General features: G+C 41.4%; 1 protein-coding gene across 4 annotated transcripts in view; it reads left to right on the top strand.

Moving 5' to 3' along the window:
- Window positions 1-26219, top strand: part of PLEKHG1 (pleckstrin homology and RhoGEF domain containing G1) — a 101233-nt gene that overhangs the window by 56548 nt on the left and 18466 nt on the right. For all 4 annotated transcript variants that reach the window (XM_083434745.1, XM_083434746.1, XM_083434747.1 and 1 more), the window contains 5 exons: window positions 3673-4211; window positions 15184-15284; window positions 19119-19188; window positions 24330-24376; window positions 24853-25003. In XM_083434745.1, the coding sequence (XP_083290871.1) occupies window positions 3673-4211; window positions 15184-15284; window positions 19119-19188; window positions 24330-24376; window positions 24853-25003 (908 nt within the window). The remainder of the gene's footprint in view (window positions 1-3672; window positions 4212-15183; window positions 15285-19118; window positions 19189-24329; window positions 24377-24852; window positions 25004-26219) is intronic.

The following is a 26219-nucleotide window of genomic DNA, read 5'->3' as shown; positions in this document are numbered from 1 at the left end:
AAAATGCAGTCATCTTGTTACCCACCTCCACTCCAGTATAATTTTGCCAGATTTACCCCAATACTTCCTTGCCTCTACAACTGGCAGCCAGTGATATGGAGCAGGGTGGCAGAATTTGGGGAAATGAAATGTTAAGCCTAACCAAATCTTATAAAGTAGGACAATTTGCTTGACACAGACAGCCATTTTCTGCAACAACCACGTGTCAGGCACCTTGGGTATTTCCACTGAAGTATGCTTTCTGCAGAGGTATATACCATAGGATTACCATATTTAAAGAGATCTCATAGATCATAAAATGCAGCATCCTGTTCTTTTTGTCTAACGTTTATTAGAATTCTAGATCTCCTTAAAGACCCACATATATTTATAATCGTAACTTTATTTTTTGTAACAAGTGTTGCCTCTATGCATTACCATTCAGCAGCAGACCTGGATATCCACCTGAACTAAAAATTTCAGTGTCACTTACTGCTTTCCTTGGGCCAGGTCTCCTCTACTTACAGGCCTCTAAGATAGGACAAAAGAAAGGACCATTGCAGTATGCAGAAGGCCCCAGCCTAAATCCCCAGCCTCTCCAGTTAAATGGTTGGGTTGCAGGTGATGGACTTCTGCCTGTGGCATTGGAAAGATGCTGCCAATCACAACACTGAGATACTTGACTAAATGGTCTGGCCTGGCATAAGCAAGTTTCCTTTGCTACTATGACCTTGAGAATCATCTTGCCCAGCCCCCTGCAATGCAGGAATCTCAACTGGATCATGCATGACCGATAGCCACCCAACCTCTGCTTAAAAACTCCTAGGAAGGAGAGTCAACACCTCTCATTGGAGTCTGTTGAACATCTCTTGCTGTCAGAAAGTTCTTCCTGGTGTTTAGTCGGAATCTCATTTCTTGTAACTTGAATCCATTGATTCAGGACCTACCCTCCAGAGCTTGCTCCATCCTCTATGTGACAGCACTTTAGATACTTAAAGATGGCTATCATATTTTCTCCCAGTCTCCTCTTTTCCAGGCTAAACATACCCTATTCCCTCAGCTGTTCCTCATAAGGCTTGGTTTCCAGCCTCTTTATCATCTTGGTTGCCCTGCTCTGCACACATTCCAGCTTGTCAATATCCTTAAATTGTGGTGCCCAGAACTGGACACAGTACTCCAGGTGTGGCCTGACGAAGGCAAAGCAGAGCGGTATTATTGCTTCCCTTGATTGGGACGCAATATTTCTGTTGATGCAGCCTAGAATAGCTTTCCCCCACTGCTGCATCGCACTGGTGCGATATTAAGCTTGTGGTCTACTAAGACCCCTAGATCCTGTTCACATGTACTACTGGCAAGCCATGTGTCCCCCATTATAATTGTGCAGCCTAAGTGTAGAACCTTACATTTGTCCTTCTTGAAATTCATTTTGTTAGCTTTGACCCAGTTCTCCAATCGGTTAAGGTCATCTTTAATGCAGCATCGGTTACCCCTCCCAGTTTGGTGTCATCTGCAAGTTTGATGGACATCTCCTCAATACCTGTTATTTTTAAATTTTTCAGACACTGCTTTGTAATATTCAGATCCCATGAATTTGGCTGCAGAGCTTTCATGCTCTTAAACCAGTGATAGGGAACCTGTGGCTATCCAGATGTTGCAATATAGTACACCTTCCACCATCCTTGACCATTTGCCATGCTAGCTGATGAGACCTGGAGTCCAGCAACACCTGCAGGTCTCAGGTTCTCCATTCCTGTCCTAAACCCTGGGTCAAGTCCTCTAACTTGAAGGCTTTTAAGAGCAGAGCACATTACAACTTAATTAAAGCTAAGTGGTTGTAAAAACGATCAAGATCTCACATTACACAATATCTTCCTTTTTGCTTGTATTGCCTTAAATGTGGCCCCTCCTGAGGATTCTTTGCTTCTTTTTCTATAGTTTATATTACTGAACTGTGCGGTGTTGACAAAGTAAACATGACTTACTAGTTCATTCAGGTTATCTGTAAGTGAGACAGCGTATCAGTGAAACAGGAAGAAGGACCACAAAGTGATTGAAAGAAACAGGAACTCTTTCTGCCTCAGCTAAGGCAGCTAATCAGGTGTCCTTTGTCACAGATTTTAAGTTATACGTCTTTGTGATAAATTAACGGAAGACTTTCCCAGTTATCTTATTTATCCAGGTTTCAAGCCAGTCTAAATCTGCAGTGTATTTTTATTCTGGTTTTAGTGGTGTTTTTAATGCTGATAACACACATACATATTTCTTTATCAGAAACCAAGGAAAATTACTCCTTTTTCAATGAAGCTGCATATACTAATTTTGGTAATAATTTTAGTTGCTAATCACAAAAAAAAAACATATTTGTATTATTTCTTGGGCAGAGAGAGAGAGAGAGAGAGAGAGAGAGAGAGCGAGCTGTGCAAGAGTGCAATGGTGAGGCTTAATGGAGCATCATAGCCACAGCCATCCTTCCACAGCTTCACTGCTAGCACCAGCCAGGGCAGAGTGTGGAGAACAGAGACTGCTCTGCTGTTCCAGCTCCCAGTCTAGTGCACCAAAGGGACTCAGATCAATTCTGTTGCTTGATGGCATATGGGCAGATCCTGTGCTGGCTCATCCCTTCTCTGAAAACACTTCATTTCGGTGGTAGTGTCTTCCCAATTCCTCCAAACCCACTCCAGCATGGTGGATCAGGGTTTTTGCTTACTCGGTTGCAGTAAAAAATGAGAAAGTGTTGTCCACACCTTAAAGTCTTCACAAATTTATTATTTAAGTACATATATTCTTCTTCTCCCTCCCCTTTTAAATTAAAGTATGAAAACCTAATGAATTTGTAGTGTCGCTGTGAACAGGCTAAGCAATTACTTACACATGTAAAATAGAAGATATGTCCAGTAAATAGTATGCCAAGAGATCTTCAGCTATCTAATTTGAGTGTTCCTTCTCCAAACAAGAGGGGTAGAATATAATCTCATCCCCATAATATCTAAATATAAAACTTAAATCTGAAAGCTCTCCTGTCCGCATACAGTATCAAGAAGGAAAGAGAGAGGAAAAGAGCACAGTGGAAAACATACAAAGAAATTCTACAAACCAGTTTACAACTGTTACTAGCCCACCAAATGTTTCACTAGCTTATTTGCCAACTTATTGAAGCTTTCCTTACCTGTAAGGCAGTGGTGTCCTTTTTTCAAAGAGGGCCAGATTTGATGAAGTGAAGGGCCGTGACAGCCGACCAAAGGGTCGACCAAAGTTGTTAACCCTTTTTTTTAGGATTGAGGTTGTTGTTGAGTTGTTTTTATTAGGACTGAAATTGTTGAGCTTTTTTTTTTAGGGTTGAAGTTTTTAGTATTTATCCCAGGAAATAAACTGCCAGACTGCTACAGGGGCCTGATTAAACCCGACTAGTGGGCCGCATTCGGCTTCTGAAACGGAATTTGGACATGCCTGCTGTAAGGTATGCTTTCTCAGTACAAGTAATCAGTCAAATGGCTGTTTATATAGGCCTCAAGGAAGTGTCTAGGGAGAGACTCTAGGGAAGCTGGTTTATTATAGTAAATTGGGACTCTGAGTGATGATTTCAAATAGCTGTCAAAGGTAAGCAGGTTGGACGTCTCCCTTTTTGGGGAGGAGACTCAATGATAATGACGCTTTATTTAACAAAGGCATTGTTTCTTTTTCCTCCCCTTAAAGATGGCTACCATTTGCCTCTTGCCGTGCTGCCTCCTGTGATGGTAGGCACGACCCCCAAGACAACAGGGGAGAGCCTGCACAGAGAAGACGGACACTTCCACTATTGTGGGATTAAGACCATGGAACTGTCAGACAGTGACCGTCCTGTCAGCTTCAGCTCCACCTCATCTTCTGCATCCTCCAGGGATAGCCACTGTTCCTTTGGCAGCAGAACAACGCTAGTTTCAAACAATCACCTGGGCTTATTCAACCAGGATAAGGAAGCAGGGGCCATAAAGCTAGAGCTGAGCCCGGCCCAGCGATTTTCCAGCAAGGAGCTGAGAAAAAACAACCCTCCAAAGGAGCAGACCTCTGACGGAAGTCTTGGGAGAAGGCCAAGTATGCCACGGAGAGCTGAATCTAAGGAAAGTAGCAGAAACTGTGTCATGTCCTTGACCGCTGAGCCTCCAAGCCCAAAGCTCCTGTACGTTGACAGAGTGGTCCAAGAAATCCTGGAGACAGAGAGGACGTATGTGCAGGATTTAAAAAGTATTATGAAGGTAAGTGGATCACTCTTAAACCCTAATGGGATGGACAATGTGCAAAATAAATCCTCTTGCAAACAATAGCAAGAGCATGTGGCTTTATTGCAAGTCTTGCACTGAACTGGTATGTTGTGGTGGGCAGCTCAGTCAGCTTTCTGTGGGTGAATAAATGCTATTGTCAGTTATGATATTGGGACAGCAGCATAATTCTATTTGTAGAGGCGTCTTCCTGGACAGGCAATATGAATTGCTGGTAGTAGCTCCTGTAATAGGGTTTTACAAAATCATTCATTGTTTGCTAGATATTTTCTAGCATTGATTGTATCATGTTTTCCAAATCTCTTGAATAGTTTTGCCCTCAACCCATTTCTCTTTGTCACCAGGGTTTATAAACTGCTCCTGTTCCAATGTTCATAGAATCTCTCATGAATCTCTACGGTTTCTCTAAAATGGTACTTGGTATTCAGAGCTGTTTTCTTCTACCATCACCCCCGGCAAAGTTGCTGGGATGTGCACACACACCATGTTTTCCTTATTATGTGGGGCTAGTGAAAGGTGCTCCTACTTTTAGGTGCAGCCACAAGGATATCATAAACCTTGAGTGGCCAAGGGAGATGGAACTCCACCAGTGACTGGAAACTTCCTGCCTCTGCTGAGTATTAATACCACACGTATCATATCCAGTTCTCTCTATGATCAAACAAATGTGGAATTTGAATGTTCTTTTTGGTATAATGTGGAATTCTTGAATGTGTGACCAGCTCTTCCAAATGTTCCCGTATCCATGCTCCTAGGTGAACTATTTTTTATTTATTGCTTTGTCAGTTATGATTCTTTGGCCTCCTGTCCAGTGCAGACACAAATCATAGAGACAAACACATAATCTGGAAATCTTATAATGTGTAGCTTCGGGCAATTCTCTCTGTTAAGTACATCACTAATCCGGAAAAGAAAATACTAGTCTGATGATGACACAAAAAAGCAGACAGCAAGGCAAAAAAGATTATCAAGGTTTGATATACAAAGGCATGTTTTCTTTTAAAAAAATTAATCCCCAGAAACAAGTCTTTTCCTGCACAGTTGCATTAGGTTCTTTAACTGCTGGTTTATAGTAAAAACCATCTACATGGAAGGCATTTTAAAGGTTCTTAAACAAGAATGAAATAAAACTGCTAAAGCAAGCAATTCTTATGTCCAACATACTTGTCCTGCATAGATCTGAATAGGGTTTAGAAATTTCAATACAGCTGCTAACCCAGTTTTCAATTCTTCTTATTTTCACAATAAAAACAGTGTTTACTAACTTATAGAGCATAAAATAACTGCCAGTTTTTCAGTTGGAAACATGAGCACATGTTAAGAGATAACATTGGTGACCTCCAGTGCTGGATATTGGAGAATTTCTTTTTTTAAAATAATGCTATATTTGGTTTAAGCTGCAATCTTACATTTCCTTCCCAAGTAGCCTTGGGAAGGGGTACAATGCTTCTCTGCCAGTGGACAGGGAGGCTCACAGGCACTGCTATTGCTGGAAGACGCAGCTTTATCCAAATTATGGGAAATTCTGCTGGTTTTGATGCCCTTCTGGCAGTGTTGCAGCATGCAGGAGACAAAACATCCTGCAGCAGCTCATCAAGGCTTAGGGGAGCTTAGACATGTTTGAATTACAGGGGGTCTGTATGCTTCAGGGCTCACAATTTGGCTTTGCTCTCTCCTTCCCACTTTAACCTCTCAGTCCCCCTTCTGTCTCTTTTTAAACAGTGGGGAGGCTGCAAAAGGAAAGAGGCACGTGAAGCTTGAATGGGTGACCTTCTGTGTCCTAAACCATATCTCCAATTCCTCCCACAATTTTAGTGCTTCCTGCTAAGATTAATTTATGTGATGGTAGATGCATTTCTTGCTAGCTGTCTACTCAGTAGTGACTCTCAATTCACTCTAAAACTATATTTTCTTGAGATTCTAATGGAAGGTAGGAACATATTTGGCATAAAGGAAGAGTCATAATTTTAGACCTGGTTTATTACAGATTTCCATGAGAATTAAAAACACCTTTTGGTGGTATCCTTTTTCTGCCTCTTCTTATTTTTGAGGAGTAGTTAAGAATTGGAGTAGCAATAAGCAGGCTCAGATAGAGACTGAGAAGAACGTAGTGTCTCAGGCTTTTGTACATGTGCTGAGATTTTTGAAACGTTCCTCAGTTACTGATGTTGAAGACACCACGTGGCTTTTAAAAGGCCATGTCTGAAAAAACATTGCACTGACTGTTCTTGATTTCTAGCTGTTAGCTGAGCCTCTGCTGAGCACTTTTAGTAAATGTGGCATGTGGCTAGTGCTTTACATGGTTGCCAGTATTAACGGCGGTTTCACTACATGATTCCTCTCATCTTGGGGCTTCTTTCCCTCTGCCTTCCTAAAAGAGTACAACTCTGCTCCCTTTTTTTGTATGCTGCCTCATATTTGGGGTCAATTATCGTTCTTAGGAATTTACTTTGTCCATGCAGCATGCTTTATCCCAGAAAGTAGTCTCTACATCAAGCAAAAATGCAGAGCAGTGTCTGCCCTGTGGCAATCGGCTTGACTTTGTCAGAAGCAGCTAAAATGTTAGAGGCTTTACCTTCGCTTTGGCCTCCTGGGAAGGCAGTCATGAACATGCTTAGCTGTATGACAAGTGGTATAATCATCTAGTAGCTAATTAGAAGTAAGATGGCATTCTCCGTGGTGTGATTAAAGTATTTCATATCACCTGGAAAAGGAAGGACTGCTATTGTGGCCACAGAATCCTGTCTCCCAGCTCACATTTTCTCTTTGAACGTATACGCAGATCGAAAGACTAGGTGCACACTTGAATAATTATGCCCTTCGAAGCCACAGGCCCATTACAACATATGCAGAGGTAGGCATTGCTGTTTTTCGAGGGCAGTTGAGCCTTAAAAAATATTTGCTGACAAGGTTATATGAAATCTGTAGGACAGAGAAGCAAACACAGATTGATAGGTGTATATCCTCTAGCACTGCTAGGCTCAGGTGTTTCATTTGCCCTGTGCTCCATGAATTGTGTGGTGTTGTTTTTAAGACAGCTTAGAAAAATTAAGACGAACCCCTTTCATTCTTAACCGGGATTTTGAACTGTTTCAGAACCTGGTTTCAAAATTTGGTGAGCTCATGGCTTAGGGGTGGCTAATCTTAGAAGCTGCTGGCAGCTCCCTTTGTTCCTAACCATCCTGGCTGGGGCTGATGGGAGCTGGATATCAGCAATGTTTGGGAGAGCCCCAGGTTAGCAATTTCTGCCATAGCCCTATTCAAGCATTAAAGGGGTGCTGTATTGAGGGAGAATGTACTCATTCGCCCTTGAGACACTCTGAGGTGTCTCTGCCACCCAACCAAGCCACCTTTCACATGTTAGAGGGTGAGGGTCTTCAGCAAGGACCCTGCTATACTCATGGGGTACTCCTTTCTCATGCAGGGCTTTAAATACTGTAGGCTCTCCACAGGACACCCTCTGCAATGCAGAGTAGCAGTGACTGAATGGGGCATAAGCTGCTAGTGCAGGAGTGAGGAAACGCCAGCCTGTCAGTCAACCTTGGCCTACCATGTTGTTTCCGCACAGTGATGTCAGCCAGTGGGCAGGAGAACAAGGTTTAATCCCACATTGGCTGTATGCCCTTGAAGTGTTAGTGATGATTAACATTGATGACCATATGATTCTTAGACATCATTACAAGTTGTGTTCCAATGAAATGTTACTGCTCAGTCTTCTTCTGTAGCTGTGATTATGTTGGTGTGAATAGGTTGCTGGTCTGGGCAGAGGATGCGCTTGGAGTTTTGCTCCAGGTCAAGCACCACTGGGAAGGAGATGGCTGCATCATTCCAGATCTTCGGTGTTTTTCTGTTTCTCTCTCGGGTGGCAGAAACTCAGCAAAACTGGATCTTTGTCACACACAAACACACCCCGGATGTACACCAATAGTCAAAAGTAACTATGCCAGTTTCTTAATCCTGACCATTGGAGAATATTTCAAAGTTGCCTGTAATAGCTCAAAGCTGATTTCAACAGCTGGGTGGGATGCCACAACACAAATTGGTACGTAATTCTTCAGTAATATAAATGAATGCTCTACAGATCCTCCCTTAATCTTTTTTTTATACACCTTCTGAGTGGAAAAGACAGTTTGCTGGCACTCCTAACTGTATTGAGCTATAGAATTGCCCCAGAAGATTAACACTATTGTACTTGCTGCTCTTGTTAGCAATGAATAGATCACTCAACCAAACGGTTGGTTGGCTGACTAGCAAGCACTATTGTGTATGCAAATAAAAATAGATAAAAAGGGTGAGAGTTAATCTGTTTCAGCTTTTGGAAATCTCTGGTTCTTTTATTAGGAAGGAAGGGAAGAGAATGTTAAATGCAATATACAGGACAACTGGTTAGCAGCCGCCGCCCCCCCCCCCCCGAAATTATTCCTGTAACAAAACTAAATGATGCTGCTGCTTTAGAGAAACATAAATAGAGTGTAAGTTTGGTGGCAGTAGTGTTCTAATTATTTTATCTTATTGTAAGCAGGTTGCTGCTTGTATAATTGTCAACCAGCCATTTTGCACAACTGATTTCTTATTGATAAGCCTGTGCAGGATGTCCCTAGAAGGGTCTCGAATACATCATGGAGACCTGCTTATGAATTACCATTGCAAAATACAAAATCTGACTTCCAACATGTATTGCTCTTGGTTAGTGTAGCTCCCCAGCTTGCCCTGGACTGAGGTTCACCCACAGTAGGATACCTTGGCAGGAATGCTTTCCAAAGAGTATCACCATGGGTTAAATTCAAGAGATCTTATCCTTTCCCCCACATATAATTCCTGAGGTATCTGACATTGTTATGGTTACGTTTTGAACCTTTCAAGTGGATAGGGAAGTCTGGACTGGATCAAGAAGCATGGTTTTTCTTCTCTGTAGGAAGTACACTATGGCTTAGATGGGATAGCATAGTTTTGCAACACGCAGAGCTATATTTCTTGTTAGAGTAACATGTAATAATGAGGCCAATGACAACTGTGACATTAAGGGTTGTTGTGTATTCTAGATGAATTGGTTTTGTGGATTCCCATCACCTCTTTAAATTTACTAAATCACCATGGAAAGTAGGTGGAAGCGATTCAGTACTGTTCTGTCTTTTTATGATTGAAAGGGTCATTAATACAGTTGTACCTCGTTTTGCGGCTGGGATCCGATTGCAGCCTGGAATAGCATTAAGTAGCTTTTGTTTGCTGCTGCAACACACTGTTGATGCATTTTAAACTTGTGGTCAAATAAGACCCCTAGATCCTTTTCACATGTACAGTGGATCCATCCCAGAGCCCGTCCGTAACGTGAAAAGCCCACAACTCAAAGCGCCACGTCTGCGCAGGTGTGTGGTGCAATTTGGCGCTTCTGCGCATGCGCGAACGGTGAAACCCAGAAGTAACCCATTCCAGTACTTCTGGGTTGCTGCGGGACGTGAGACGAAAACATGCAACCTGAAGCAGACGCATCATGAGGTATGACTGTACTACTGACAAGCCAGGTGTACCCCATCTTATATTTGTGCAGCTGGTTCTTCCTGCCTATGTGTAGAAATTTACATTTGTCCCTATTGAAATTCAATTTGTTAGTTTGGTTATTTCAAGTGTATTTGATTTGAACCCGATTAAGCTGTCCTGATCATGGCTACTGATTTATATTGGTGTGACTGCAGAACCGTTTCAAAAATATCTGTAGTGATAAGCATTATTTTAAGGTTTTTTTCTAGCAAAACTAGCCTAGGATAACACTTTATTTGCAAGTATGTGTTGCTTCAGTTCTCTGCCTCCTGACATTAGTATCTCACTAGGAAATGGTCTGCTTTTGGTCTTATAACATGCTTTATTTAAATTTGAAAGAGCTAGCTGTATAGAAATAAAGCCTGATCTTTTGTAACCCTTCATATTTTTTCACGGAGCAGGAAAAGGCTTTTAATCTATAGTCTTCCAAAAATGCTTAAACCAAGCCCATTCTTGGACTATTTTATATATGCATAAGTATTGAAGAACAAAGAATTGTTTTTGTTTCTGTTTCTGAGAAAGTGATCAAAATTGCCCATCTATTGCCTCTTGCTAAACCTGTTTCTCAATTCAGGTAAGCACTGTTTATATAGCAAGTGATAAATGTGTTAATAATCTAGTTAATTCCCATATTCTGTTTCTGTGGCTGAAGTGTCTTTGTTGATACAGCTTTGTTGATGTGTGAGACACAGTAATCTTTTAACAGGCTTTCTTCTCAGTGCTATGAATAGTAAATGATCTGATGTCCTCACTATTACATGGCTGAGAAAATAGCATGGGAAAGCCACAGTCCTTTTCTCACATTGATTTTTTTTTGTATGCCTTATATTATGCTTCCCCACAGTGTATGCCCAAACCTTTCCTACATCTGGGGCTTACACCTATGAACTCAGACATTCCCATGTTTATCATGCTGCTTTGGCTATAGAACAGAGGTCCCCAAGCTTTTGATGCCCAGGGAGCATATTTGATAATCTAAGAAACTAAGGAATACCCATTTCAAAACTAGTGATGCTAAGACACTCCCCCTCACACACAGAAAAAAGGGCAAAACACCTATGCTCCCCCCCCCCCCGAAAATAAATAAAACAAAAAAGTTAACATTTCTCCCTTTTCTTCTCCGGAAACAGCAGTGAATGTTTTGCTGTAATTTCAGGGAGACAATAAGACTTGGCTCTGATAGCTTTAATAAAGATTCATAGACCATTCCATTATGACGGTTGCCAGCTATGCGATTAGGGAGTTTCCAGCCTTTTTATTATGGCTTCATATGCTTGCAGCTGCTGTGACATTGTTTGCCGCTGTAGTTTTGGTTGACCTTAAAGGGTCAAAGAATTCTTAAACAGAAAAAACCCCAGAATCTTTGTTGCATAGCTTTGATCATTTTCCTTCAGAGACTCACTGAGAGATCAAGTTTATTTCTAAATGACATGTCTGTTTCCAGGTTGAGTTTGCAGAGCTATTAAATGACCAGGCATAACATGATGCAACGACTGGGGACTGGGTTGTTGTTGTTTTGGTTCCATCTGCTATATTACACTTCAGGATCATGTGAAAATTGACTTGTTCCTTCTCTTGTCACACTCTTATCACAACCCTCACAACCTACTGCCTGCTAAGAGTTTTCCAACAACTTTTTTTCATCCCCCTGCCAGCTGAAAAAGTGGTTATGACTTGTAGACCCTTCCATGCACATTGCTCACCACCTCTGCATTATATACTCCTTAAGTGCTTTTGCTTGGCTGGAATTTGTCCATGAACTCTGATGAACCGTTTGCTTACTTGGATAGAGAATGGAGAGGGGTGGGTGGGTAGAAACCAGCCTACTGTACGAAGGTAACATTTACATTAAATTCTCTACCTTTTGCCTCTGCCCTGGACCTGCCTACCACTGACATGTGGCCCTCAGCAAGTTGTCCAGAAGGGAATGTCATCATCAAACCTTTATTGGCATCACATACAAACATTCAAAATAAATCATTTCAACAGTACGGTCATTTGCCAAAGGGAAGAAGAAGCGAGCAATCCATTTCACCATTGTGGATCTCCAGCAAGGGCAGGACCCTGTAGCGTACTTCGGCGACAGAAAATCAAATAGAGGAACTTAGCTACTGTCTTGGTGAGCTCCTGGTCTCTCCCCTGTAATAAGAAGCATATAACCTCTGTCTCTGGTTTCCATGTTGGAATACATAGATGGTCTAAAAATTGTTGGCGGAGATCATCATACATTTTACATTTAAGGGCCATGAGTTTCTACCAGGTGGGCATCACATGGGCAGATCCTATTTCCTTCTACCATAACTGCAAACCTACCCCAAAGGAGGTTAGAAGGGTTAGAATTGAATCTAGCCAGAGAAAAAGCCCAGAAGGGACTATGGCCCTTGGGCTAAATAAGTTTTCCCTGCCAATAGAGTATAAGTTGCATCTCTCTGCAAAGCACACAGATGTGTGGACCTGTGCACAGGTGTACTATTTAATCCTGTTCCCCAGACGTACCTGAAAGATGCACAGGGAACCCTTCTAATCAGCTGTTTGGTAGGGAAACATCCAGAGGGCCTCATGAGTAGCTCTGTATCGTGTGATGTGAACTGCAGACTGAGGAAAGGGGATATTGAAGTTCTGTTAGAAGAAATAACACACTCTCCATTAAGCCTTTTGATGCAGTTTTTTTTTATCCATTTCCTGCCCAGTGTTTATTGTGCAATGTAAAGCTTTTATAGTTCTCTGAAGATTGTTTTGTAGTGTTATATGGTGACATTATCTTGTGGCTAACAAGATGTCTGGGGGGCAGGAATCAGAATGTAGGTAGACTAGTTCAGTAATTTCACTTACAAATATTTGTCCAAAACTATTGATGGTTGTGCCAAATATCCAACAGATAACTTGACTAGCCTGCTTATAAAGCAATCATCAGGTACTTTGGCAATACAGATATTATCTATTACAATATATTGTGTGTTTCATTATGTATCATTGCAATATTGGCATCTGTATTCTCATGATATTTTAGTGTGGTTTAGTCAAAGTAGTGCCCTCCCACTATTGTTGGACTCTAACTCACATTAACATTCACCAGCATCGCCAAGGGACAGAAATGATAGGAAAACATCACTTGGATGGACCTCATTCACTACCTCCGCTTTTGTTCTTTTTCACATCAAACAACATTTGCTCTTACAAAAGCAAATTATGAACCACTTTAAAGTAGTAAGGTTTCTATATACGTTTTTGTCACTTTTTAAAAGCTGGTTACTGTGGGTCTGTAGTTGTTGTTAGGGCAGGCTCAGTTTGTTACATCTCATTCTATTGAACGCAAATATGTGTTAGAAATTACAACTGGGAATGAGCTTTTCCTGTTTTGTACTCATTTTTTCCACCCTTTTGACCCAGGTTGCAGAGTGTGTGTGTGTGGAGCAATCCTTTCTGCTTCATGAAGCCTCTTAAGTCTCTGCTCCGAGGGAGACTGTGAGTGAAAACAAAAGGTCACACACAGTTTTGGGAAGCCCCCGGGACATTGTTATAATGACTTAATGCACAAACATATTTTAAGAGAACAGATTTAATGATGAGGTCATAAGTTAATGGAGGCTGGGTGGAAAGGAATGTAGAGGTGTAGATCATGTATGCCAGAATGTTTAATGTCATGGAGCTTCCTTGTTGTAAAGCCCCCGGTGTGTAGATATAAAATTGCATTTTGGTTAGGTGATGCTCTTTGGTGCTGGAAGTCAAAACCTGCTTATATGTGGACAGAACTAGTTAAGAACTCATGTTCATCTTTATGTGCTGTTCTTGGTGCTACAATATTTTGTTTTGCTTGTTTGTTTAAACGATCAAATTATTTAGAAAAGTAAACCTATTGTGAACATGCCCAGTGATTTTTCTCAAATAAGTTTTCCCTTTGTTTTTATCTGATTCTCTCATGTGGGTTTTGGAATTCAGTTACTATATAACAAGATCCTCATGGTGTAGCTGACATTTCCCAGAATCCCTTGAATTCGGTGCTATGGAATGTTGTGTTGCCATTGGTAAAATGCCACCACACGTTGTCTAAACCCTCAGGCTCCGGATCATGTCAGGGTTTTGTTAACATGGTTCCAGCTGTTCTCACTCTTAGTCTATTGTTTTCCTTTCTCCTGCAGAGTTTCTTTATAAATGTTATGGAAGCACACTAGGCCTTTTGCTGTTGTGTTAAATAGTAGTTTTAATGCTAGTTCACACAGGTATTTGATTATCATAATATCAGGACGACTTCAAGTTCTAACACCAATGAGAGAGCTTTGGCACTCAAAGTCTCCCGAAGCAGTATTTTTCAATGGAGTCAGTTTCCACACTAAAACCCCACTACCACCATAGATTTAAAACAATATGATGCCACTTTAAACAATCATGGCTTCCCCCAAATAATTATGGGAGCTGTAGTTGGGTATGGGTCCTGAGAGCAGTTAGGAGACCCTTATTCCTCTCTTAGAGTTGTCATTCCCAGAGATCCTCGTGAAGAGGGACTGATTGTTAAACCCAATGCTTCTTTCTGGGGGGACACAGGGGTATCCATACCCCTAAACATTTTGTGAATCTAAGTTTGGTCTCTTTGAGGAGCAGTATTTCATTATGAGTAGGAAAATGAGAGTACCCCTAAACATATTTTTAGAAAAAAAGCATTGGTTAAACCACTCTTGGTACTGCAGTTCTGGAAGGGCCTGCCAGGTAACCTGCAAATCACTGTTTTAAAGTAAATCTTCCCCAGTTAGTTTATAGCTCTCTTGCTTGTGTGACCTAAAATGTAATCTCCACAACTAAATAGCATGCAGATGAATCTTCTCTGCAATATGTTCCTGAGCACATGCAGTTTCTCATTAGTATACCAGGTGGGGGCTGCAGAAGAAGAGAGACCTTGTTCTTTATAAACTGGGAACCAGGACATTTATATTGCATTGTTTCTGAGAGTTTTCAAAGTGCTTTTTCAATAGCTCTGAAATATGGTAATACTTTTCCAGGTCTCCTCTTATCTGTATGAAGTCCATGTGCTATAGTGATAATACTTTATGTTGTTTTTAAAAGAAACCCTGCTTAATATAGGAAGATGTCATTGACCTTATTGAGTAATTAATGGAGATAATTAAGCTGTCACTGTGGGTGAAATCTGAATACGTTGCAGCTTGAAAAACATGCACAGTCTGAGCAGCAAAGCACTCAGTCTTTGGGTTTATTCCTTTGGTATTGGTGAACAGATAAGTATTGTTATTTTCCATAATGGAAGGACTGTTCAGTGTGGCGCTACTGAAGGGATTAGTGTAATATAAAGTGAAATTGATCTGGAGCAGACTCCTCTTCCACAATTAAAGATAGTTCCATTTACCGAGGAAGAAAAGAGCAGACATGTTTAAGACAACTCTTTTCATTTATCTCACAGGATTACCTTGATTGTATCACTGACCAATCCAAGCTCTCTTTGGGGATGGAGGAACGATCAGCTTTGTTTGGAAACATAAAAGATATCTACCATTTCAACAGGTGAGTAAATATTCGACTTAAATGAAAACATATCTGGGGACCACAAATCTAAGCTTTTGTTCATTCGTTCACTCTCCCCAACAGATTAAATATTAAAGTAATACTAAAATAGGGGTGGTTGGTGCTTCAGACCAAAGTCCCCCTAAAGGTATCTGAAAACAAATGCTAGCACAAGACATTTACGGGAGTTCCCACTGCAATTGGAACAAGTGCCATTGGAATAAGCCCTGCATATGAATGGGTAGGGATTGAGGCATGTTTTAAAAGAGAGGTAGAGCTGGGTATCATCCGCATACTGGTGAACACCCAGCCCAAATCCCCTGAAGAGATCTCTCAGTGGCTTTGTATAGATGTTGAAAAGCATGAGGGAGAAGACGGAGCCCTGAGGCACCTTACAGGGGTCCGAACTCTCATCCTCCAACACGACTTTCTGGACATGGCCTAGGAGGAAGGAGTGGAACCATTGCATAACAGTCCTCTCAGCTTCCAACCCCCGTAAATGAAGGTCAGTCGAAGGCAACCTGCCCTCACTTGGGCAGCAGCCCCAAACAACTTACAGGCAGCAGCCCTGAGCAAGGGAAGACCAATCTGTCAATGCCTGCTGGTGAGTTTCTGTACCAGTTATTTAGGCAGGAAGCTTTTGCTTCAATCAGAGAGGTCCTCTTCATACTTTTGGGTGTTTGGGGGGTTTTCTTTTTATTTATTTATTTGCATTTTCCTGCACTGCTTATTTTCATTGAAGGTAAGAAGAACCCTTCCATTTCTTTTTCTAATTACCTTCTAACTACCTCTAATTAGCTTTTGCAGATGAATGTCATGGAGTCAGGGAGATAACAAGCTAAATACCCAGTCATTACTTTGTCAGATTTTGTGGTGTTGCTGAAGATAGCATAAAAGTACACATTCCTTCATAGTTGGTTCCCAAAACAGTTCAGTTGTGCACATGCACTTGTTCGCCCACAAATACTACCCTTCTAGTCCAGAGATTAAACATCTGACGATGTAGCTTTGTATTGCAATAGTGCTCCATGTTCATATTTAGCTTATGTAATTAAAGAGCGATGGAATACAGGGTCAAAGATCTAATATGGGCTTTAGTGTAAAGTGCTGCTGGCATAGATAACTGTTATCTTGCATCAAGAGTTGGCTGGCATAGGGTTCTGCCCCTTCTTTTTAAATGTATGCCCCTTTTAAAAACATTTTATGTAGTCATTTCTGCAGACATGCAATATTGAACGATTTCTCCACTTTGACCTATTGGCTTCTTATCAAGAAAAGCCTTTGCTAAGTAGTGCCAGGCAATGCATACAAACATGAAATTTAAATCAAAAGATAAAGACGTGTAAAAGAATGGCCCTCTAAGTGGTTTTGGCTGCTACACTTTTTACTGCATTTCTCTCTCTTTTTCAGTTTTTGGCAGCCTGAAGTTCACTAGGCACAGCACAGACCTGTCAGGGCATTTGAAAAATGACAGTCAGCTTTGGATTATTAATTCTTTGAAGCCACTTGCTATTATTCATTTGTAAAATTTAACATTCTGCCTGGACCGGGAGAAAAGGAGGGATTCCCTCCCTTTACTATTCTGTAATGTCTTGATCCTACTGAGATGCAAGGACCTAATAATATTTTTACAAACAGCCCCCCTCCCCAATACTATGCAACTCTTTCAGGAAAGGGTAATTGTAAGCAGGAACAGGAAGTACAGAGCTGTGGGCGCCAAGCACAGGGATTAAATAGGCCATGACATAAAATAAAGAAATGTGGGAAGGAGAACATAGCTAATGAGACAAAGTGTGAAGGGATGCTGGGAACCCACTCAAATGAGATGATCAAGGATAACTAGCCAAGATGCCCCTTGGCACAACTGTACTGACCTTTTAAGCTAATGCCCATTTTCCTCCTCTTGTAAAGAACATACTGTGAGGTAAGTTCCTCACTGGAGTTGCTGGTTGACATTATTTTCACAACCAAAAGCAGCATTCCCCGTCATAAGCCGCTGTGTAGCTGTGTGAATGCTTGCCATTCCCTGTCTCACTGGGATGAATCTGTCATTCATCTCCTAGCCAATATACAGCAACTTGCCCATTGTATACAACCTGCACACAATAAGACCTGGGTTGTTTTCACAGTTACCTGGGGAAAAAGTTCCCTGGAAGTCGGTGGAATGTATTTCTGAGTAACCTTGGTTAGGATCACATGCCAAAGGTTAGGCTAAATTTGATACACAGAGACATATGCTTCTTTCTTCCACAGTCAAATCAAAACAGTTGGGGTGCACAACTGTGTGCACTGTGTTAGTCTGTACTGGTTGTTGCAAGCCTATGCCTGCTCCGTAGCAACAACCTCACTGATCTCAAAGGGCCTGCTAAGTGAAATGCAAAGAATTAGGTTTATAACTGTAAGTTCAGTTACTGATGGATGCTTTTGATATTTCCTCCCCACAGCAGACTAATGAGACTGTGGCAATCCTGATTATCTTTGGTGCCTCCAAATCTGCTGTAAAGCTTATAAACTTACCCTGCTAATTATCCACTCAGTTTTGTTTAAAAATAAGCATGCATCCACTTACAGCAACAATTAATGTCAAAATCTATTTGGCTACCAGCGTGTCAAAAGTTAAAAGAACAGCTCGCACGTGAGAGCCTGTTTATAAACACAACAGGGCAGGGTTGTTTGAGCCTATGGCCTGCTGGAAACCATTTTATACTTTGCTGTCTCTCTTCCACCTTTCCTAAGTAGTGTAAGCAGTGCAATGACTTAGGTTTTTTCTCATCGTTGTGATTCAAGGGTTTTTGTACATAATTGAGAAGGGAGTAGCAACCGAGGTGGCTAGGGAGAGAATCCTTCCTTAATAGGAGAGGGAGACATAGGCATGTGGCCCCGTAATATACAGCAGCACTATGGGTGCTACGTGCATGGATCACTGTGCTTGTGCATGGAAGGCCTCCCTAGTGCTGCTCTTCATGCACCTTCTGCATGTTTGTGTTGCCCCTCCTATTCAAGGTTTTTTAAGCTACACAATACTCTCTCTGTGTGAAAGAGAGCGACAGAGATGCAGAAAGGTGCATAGTGATGTTTGGAAAAGAGCCGCAGGGGCGGAGGAAGGGGGTGCGATGGGTGCGGGTCGCCCCGGGTGTCACCATTGGGGGGGGGTGACAAAATGCCGGGTGGCACTCACCGCGGGGCCTGCAGTGCGCCCGAGCCACACATCTCTCCTGGGAGAGACGCGGTGGCTTGGGCGCACACAGGCTCTGCGCTGCCCAAATGGTCTGCCCGCTGCCTACCCGTCCCCCCCCCCAGCTGTAGTGCGGCTGAGTGGGAGGAGGCAGGAAGACTCCGGAGGCCCCACAGTGTGCCCCACCCTCGCCCTGCCCCTATGGGCGCACCACCTCAGGCTCCCAAGCGGCTTCCTCCACCGCTGTGGAGGTGCGTAAGTTCCATGCTCCCACTTTCTTGTAGTCAGTACAGAAAAGAACTGGCTGTCTTTTAATGAAAAACAGAACTGGTGGTAGAGACAAGAGTACAAGCAAAATGGTGAAGGCATGTTGGGCAAACGAAGGCAAATGCTGCATAATTTATTGATAGGGTAAGAATAAAGGAAGTGTTAGAATATTAGTAACCCCAATAACTAATGAGGACTTAGCCCTATAGCAAGACATAATATTAACCAGGCTACTTTATTTCAAATATTATGTCAAGTGCAATGCTAATTTTGATTGCAGCTGGTATATATCAGTGTGTGGTTCTCCATGTTTTTATAATGCAATCTTTCTTTCTTTCTTTCTTTCTTTCTTTCTTTCTTTCTTTCTTTCTTTCTTTCTTTGTGTCAACTAGTGAACTTCTGCAAGATTTGGAAAACTGTGAAAATGATCCCGTAGCTATAGCAGAATGTTTTGTTTCTAAGGTGAGTAACACTAAGGTGATATTGATCTGAGCTATAGCATATTACAGCCTCTTTGAATATAAAACTCAGGATGATTCAGTCAGTTCCCAAACGTCTACAACTGAGTTAGCTGTGTAGTAAAGTTTTTCAAAGTTAAAAGAAATATTTTTTTATGGACATTAAAATATATTATTTCCTTCCCTCCCTAAATATTTCTGAACAGATCAAGAACTATGAAAACATTTTGAGACCATTTCCTTTTTCCTCACAGATCACTACCAGGACAGACTTATTGAAATGATTAAGAGCTGTGCAATTGTACATCTGTGTCTCAGATCATTACAGCTTTTGCTAAATTCCTGTATATTATTACATTTAAAGGAAGAAAAGCAAATGTGACTCATCTCTTTGGGCTAAAGCTATATTTATCATCTTTAATATTTTCAACATTTTCCTCTAGAACTGTCATAAAATAGACTGAGAACACATTTGTCAAAAGGATTTAAAAAAAAATAAAAATCCATAGTTGCATGCCGTATTTGTTAGTAATTCAAATTATTGTGGTGTGTGACATAATCTCACATTTACTATGAAACTCTGGTATAAGAAACCTTTCTGAGTAAACAGGAAGAAATTAGGTTCCCATATAAAGGACTATCTCTAATGCCCCTCTTCCCCACACCCTTTGAAGTGGCAATGGTGAGTGGGAATTTCTCTCAAGACATGTGGACTGCTTGTACATTTCTGTTATTGCATACATGGTATCCCATGGTATGAGTAATGAGTTGCCTGAGTGATTTTGTTAACACTTTTTTTTTTTTGCAAAGACTACACATAATTATCCATCTCCTATAATTCATAGCTGATTATCCAATGTGCCAGCTTTGCCACCTGGCTATGTGGACTGGAAACCACATTCTGCTTCAGAGAATGGTGGATGAAGTCACCAGTATTCTACATGGTGCTATTCTCAGCTGTTTCTTGTATTTGGTGTAGGATTTATTCTTTTACCATGACTGCTAATGTTTCATATTATGGACGTGAGGGGGCGCTGTGGTCTAAACCACAGAGTCTCTTGGGCTTGCTGATCAGAAGGTCAGTGGTTTGAATCCCTGCAATGGAGTGAGCTCCCGTTACTCTGTCCCAGCTCCTGCCAACCTAGCAGTTCGAAAGCACACCGCTACAAGTAGATAAATAGGTATTGCTGTGGCGGGAAGAAAAATGGTGTTTGCAAGCGCTCTGGTTTCTGTTATGGTGTTCCATTGTGCCAGAAGCAGTCATGCTGGCCACATGATCCGGAAAGCTGTCTGTGGACAAATGATGGCTCCCTTGTCCTGAAAGTGAGATGAGTACCGCAACTCCATAGTCACCTTTGACTGGGGTCCTTTAACATTAGATAGATAAATAGATAGATAGATGATAGGTAGATAGATAGATAGATAGTAATAGAGTTCCATTCCATCTGGGTGAAATGAGTTCTATGGTTCCTGACATGATCTGTAGGTACATAGGGTGATCCTTAGCTGAAGCTGAACAGGTCAAGGTCTGATCAGGACCAAGGTGCAGCTACATAATTTTAGACCCTGTACTTAATGTCCTTATGGGGTCCTGCTTTACGCTGCCATATTGCAACATCAGCTGTGAAACACATAGGTAACACTTCTTTTCTTCTTGCCTCCTCCACCTGATTCAGCCATGCCATAGTTTACAATTGCAGCTGGTGAGGATGAAGAAGTAGAAAGTAGGAAATGAGGTCAGCACCCCTAAGAGTCTGGCACCTAAGGAAGGTCAGCACGGGTTAGGTTAGAAAGGACAGTCTAGGAAACTTGGAAGTTCCCCTCTCTATCTACTTTCCCCCATGCATTAAGTCTTGGCATACAGTGGTACCTTGGGTTACATACACTTCAGGTTACAGACTCCGCTAACCCAGAAATAGTGCTTCAGGTTAAGAACTTTGCTTCAGGTTGAGAACAGAAATTGTGCTCCAGCGGCGCAGCAGCAGCAGTAGGCCCCATTAGCTAAAGTGGTCTTCAGATTAAGAACAGTTTCAGGTTAAGAACGGAGCTCCTGAACGAATTAAGTACAGTGGTACCTCGCAAGACGAATGCCTCGCAAGACGAAAAACTCGCACGACGAAAGAGTTTTTCGTTTTCTGAGTTGCTTTGCAAGACGGATTTCCCTATGGGCTTGCTTTGCAAGACGAAAACGTCTTGCGCCTTTTTTAAAAAACCGCCAATGCATTCCTATGGGAAACCGTCAATGCACAGTGGTGCTTCGCAAGACGAAAAAATTCACAAGACGAAAAAACTCGCAGAACGAATTAATTTCGTCTTGCGAGGCACCACTGTACTTAACCCGAGGTACCATTGTAATTCAAGACTTTATATCCCAGTCATATCAGGAAGTTTACTTTCTTGGGTGGTGGTGGGACTTGGCCAGAGCTCTCCTTAAAGGGAAACAGATCCCTGACCAGAGCTCTCCTTACTGTGTTGCAAATATTCTGACAAATGCCTATTAGTTTTGAAACTTGAAGCTCTGCAGGGTAAATGTTTTCAGTTCAGTCTGGATTTTGCTTCAGATTTCCAGTGACAAATGCATTATTGCATTTTGTACTTATTTTCTTCAAGTGTGGATAGGGTTAGTTTTCTTGGCTTTCTGATTGGAACATCCTTTTTCATTCTTTCTTCTTATCTGCTGGAACTAACAGTACTGTGCTTTAAGAGAGGCAAATGTCCAAAGTTTTTACTCTGGTCCATGGGCTTTATTATGTCTTTTAGCTTCAGAAATAAGAGTACAGTTTTGTCCTTTCAGCTGGTCATCAGAAGGGGAAAGTTTAAGGCAGTTGTGAGCTGGCTGCATCTGTTTCGCATCCTCCCCTCTCTCATTCACCCCCTCTTTTTGATTTTTTTTACGAGAGATTTTATTTTTCATGTTAAACTTCACACAGTAGAATCATCTGGAAATATATATTTACGCCTAAAAATAAAATATACACAGATTTCTGTGTTTTAAGTATTGCATGATGTTAACACTTTCATGGTCTACAGTATTTATGGCTCTCTGCTGGCCATGTTTCTAAGCTCTTGCTGAACATCAAAGGATCTTGCTACAGGTTCAGGAATACATTACAGTGGTACCTCAGGTTAAGAACTTAATTCATTCTTAACCTGAAACTGTTCTTAACCTGAGGTACCACTTTAGCTAATGGGGGCTCCCACTGCCGCTGCTGCGCAATTTCTGTTCTCATCCTGAAGCAAAGTTCTTAACTCGAGGTACTATTTCTGTAACGGAGTCTGTAACCTGAAGCATCTGTAACCCGAGGTACCACTGTATAGTAATGCAAACTAGAACTGCAGGTTTGATGGAACTTAGAAGGGTCTCAACATACAGCCTATCCTCCTTCCAACTCGTAACATTATGATTTAATAACTATGAAATCTAAGCACAGTTATTGTAAGCTAGACTGCTATTTTCTGCTTTTTCATACCTTCTTCCTTTTTAAATTCTTATTTACAGTTTGGGTATAATTTTAATATTGAATTCTGCATTTGAGAAGCCATTGGTAGGCCCCTGCCCCATTACATGTGATAACTAGAATGTGACTGGATTTCACCAGTGAATTACAGACTGTAACGTCTCTGTTGCAGATTGTGGTTTCACTTGATTACTAGTTATTTGTAGGTGAAGGTTTCTGCTACAGCTGGAGTTGTTTTTAAAAGCGTGTGCATGACATAGGCTGTGATGCAAGCTTATTGTGTGTCATGCCAGTGAAGATAGCTGTAAGTCTTCCCATCTTAAATAAAAGATAAAATATCAGCAGAGGCTCAGTTGTAATCTTCCATAATTGCTGGGTGGATTGTCACTGGATTGCATTTTAAGCAGGATAAGGAGTTTTTACTAATCCTAAAAGGAAAAAAGGCAAATAGCTTATGTTTTACCACACACTTATCATGCACTTTATCACAAACTGTGAAACACTACAGAAATCCTTATCACCATCCCCCAATCAAGACAAGACTGAGCAACAGGTGACCATCTTCAAGCATCTACTGCCCTAAACAAAACAAGGTGTGAACTGGAAGCCCATGAGTAAAGCAAATTGCATTTATGACAGGCCTTTACCTCAGCTGTGACGATGACAGTGGGCTAGCTGTAACTGCAGGCATCTTATTTGCATGTTACAACTTGTATGTTGAAGTTAAAGGTAAAGGTAAAGAACCCCTGACAGTTAAGTCCAGTCGCAGATGACTCTGGGGTTGCGGCGGTCATCTCGCTTTACATGTCAAGGGAGTCAGCGTTTGTCCGCAGACAGTTTTTCTGGGTCATGTGGCCAACATGACTAAGCCGCTTCCGGCAAAACCAGAGCAGCACACGGAAATGCCGTTTACCTTCCCGCTGGAGTGGTACCTATTTATCTACTTGCAGTTTGATGTCCTTTCGAACTGCTAGGTTGGCAGAAGCAGGAACTGAGCAACGGGAGCTCAACCAGTCGTGGGGATTCAAACCGCCGACCTTCTGATTGGCAAGCCCAAGAGGCTCAGTGGTTTAGACCACAGCACCATCCGCATCCCATGTTGAAGTTGGTGCAGAGCAAAATGGTTTGCATGAAATAGACCTTACGAACTGCTGAAATTACAGAATTAGTCTGTTTTTGTTTTGTTCTCAAGTCTTCAGGAGCTGCTCCTTGTGTTTGGAACTATGTGAAAAGTGCATTAGGTGCAGAATGGGAAATCCTGTTCCCTATTCCTGAAGATTATACAGGGGGGAAATCCCAAATGGTGGCATTGTATGTACACTTTCAAATAAGCTTCTGTATAGCACCAATACTTGCTTGTGGCAAATAAGAAATGACTGCAGGGAAACTTGGCACAAGTCAGCTTTGTTGGTTCTTTTTAGATCACACATTTATTTCATTTAAAAAATAATAAAAGCATCAACAATAAAAACTTACTTAAAAATCAGTTTCCAATCCAATTCACATGCAGACGGGAATAAAACTAATGAATTACATGCCTATCAATAGGGAAGAGTAATTTTAAAAAAAATTGTAATAGGTTGGGATTTTTTTAGTGCTTTCAAATAAGTGTTGGTTTCAGAATTTCTAGGGAGCTGTAATAAAATCAATATACTAAATCAGCTTCTCCCCTTTTCCTTATATTCAGAGTGAAGAGTTCCACATATATACACAGTATTGCACCAATTATCCAAGGTAGGAGTATCTTATTTTTCCGTGTGCTCTTTCCCTTTTATCGTTTGAAAGGTGGTGAACAGAGAATGTGACCATAATGCTTCAGACTAACATTTTATCCAAACGGTATGCTTTACTGTTTGTGGATTATATTAGTAAGGCAAAGAGGATGAATGCTTCCTTGCCCGTTAGAAAATGCAAGCAAGTAATTTTATGCTTATTTTAATTATGTTGCATGGTAATCAGTTATTTTGAAAGTAGGATGCTAAGACTTGTTACTTGTGTGGCATGCATGCATGGAAATCACAAGTTTGTAAACTTCACATAACACTCCTGTTTATCTTGCGCAATAAATGCATAATGCTTGAAGTTGATCCTAAACAGGCACTCACTTGTAGGACCTATCATGCATCCAAAGCTGTGGAATTCTGTATAATATAGGATGATGATAACAACAACAACAACAATTCTGAGAGCTGTATTGATTTGTTTTACAGGTCAGTGGCTGTGCTTACCGAATGCATGAGGAACAAGTCCCTGGCTAAGTTTTTCAGAGAGAGACAAGAAGCTTTACAACATTCTCTGCCTTTAGGATCTTACCTCTTAAAACCTGTTCAGCGGATACTCAAGTATCACCTTCTTTTGCACGTATGTTGTCATTTTAAGTGCCTCCTCTTCAGATAGTAAACTGGAACCTGGCATGGGGTGGCAGTCCAGATCAGCGGTGTGTTTCACACTGGGGCCCTGCAGCTGCTCTTTATTCAAAATTAAAGTGCCTAGTTTGAAGGAGGCCTACAAATAATATAATGTGTAGCTAGGCTTTTGTGCTGCAGCCAAAAAACAAACAAGCACAAACTTTCTGATGAAAGCTCGTATGCCAAAAAGAAGTACTGTAACCTAGCCTTCACCCTGACATGCTAGGCTTCTGCAAATGTAGAATTTTCAACCCTTCCTGCCCCTTTCTCCATCTTTCTCCCCTCCTGTGCTCATCAAACAGCTTCTTCCCTGATGCTGCAGCTTCTTCAGAAAACATGCAGTACAGACCTATACATATTTTCATAAAAAGAGTGCAATGTAGTCCTGTACATCTTTACATACTGTGCTCATTGGGGCTCTTGCACTAGCTGGTGTGTTTAAAAGTGCAGTTTCAATTCCAGACAAGGGCAGCTGGTGTGGAGGGTGGGCCTGTATGAAGTCATCTAAGCCCAACAAAAAGGCTTCCCCCCTCCCTTTTTTTGCATGCATGCATGGTGGTAGAGAAAGTACATATCTCTTCCTTTCTTTCCCATGATTTTAACAATATTTTCAGAAATCTGGTTTCTTTTTAATGGTTATCATGTGCTTTCAATTAGGAGATTATACCCGTAACTACATTTCAGAGTCCAGAAATTTTAATCTGTAGTGTCTGCCTAAGTCTAATGCTCGGATGTAATTATCAAACTGAGGTTCTGTAGCCAAAAGTAGAGGCAAGAAAGCATACTGAATGACTGACTCATTTCTCTTATTGAATGCTAATAAATTCTGCTTTGATAGCTGCTACTATAACGCAGCAGAGTAATGCAGTTGCTGTAAGGATGCCTATATTACTTATGGCTCGTGAAATCAAACACAATCCACTAGCCATTTAGGGCAGCCCATCAAAGGCTCATCAAGCCGCCTATTTTTTGCAGCTTGCTGGAGACTTCAAAAATGGCCAGAATGTCACACACCTGATATGCCACAATATGTATCTGGTGGCCTTGATCAGTCACAAATTGTATGTGCTTGCTGTTAGCAGAGGATATGCCAGTCTCGTCCAACTTTTCTGTCTCCATCCCAGTATAACACAGTGCCTTTACATTATCAGAATCCTGGAATCATGAGG

This window comes from Podarcis tiliguerta (assembly GCF_965153285.1).
Source record: "Podarcis tiliguerta genome assembly, chromosome: 3".
NCBI classification, from domain to species: domain Eukaryota; kingdom Metazoa; phylum Chordata; class Lepidosauria; order Squamata; family Lacertidae; genus Podarcis; species Podarcis tiliguerta.
Note: the sequence above shows the minus strand (reverse complement) of the source record. Positions and strands in the feature narration are given on the sequence as shown.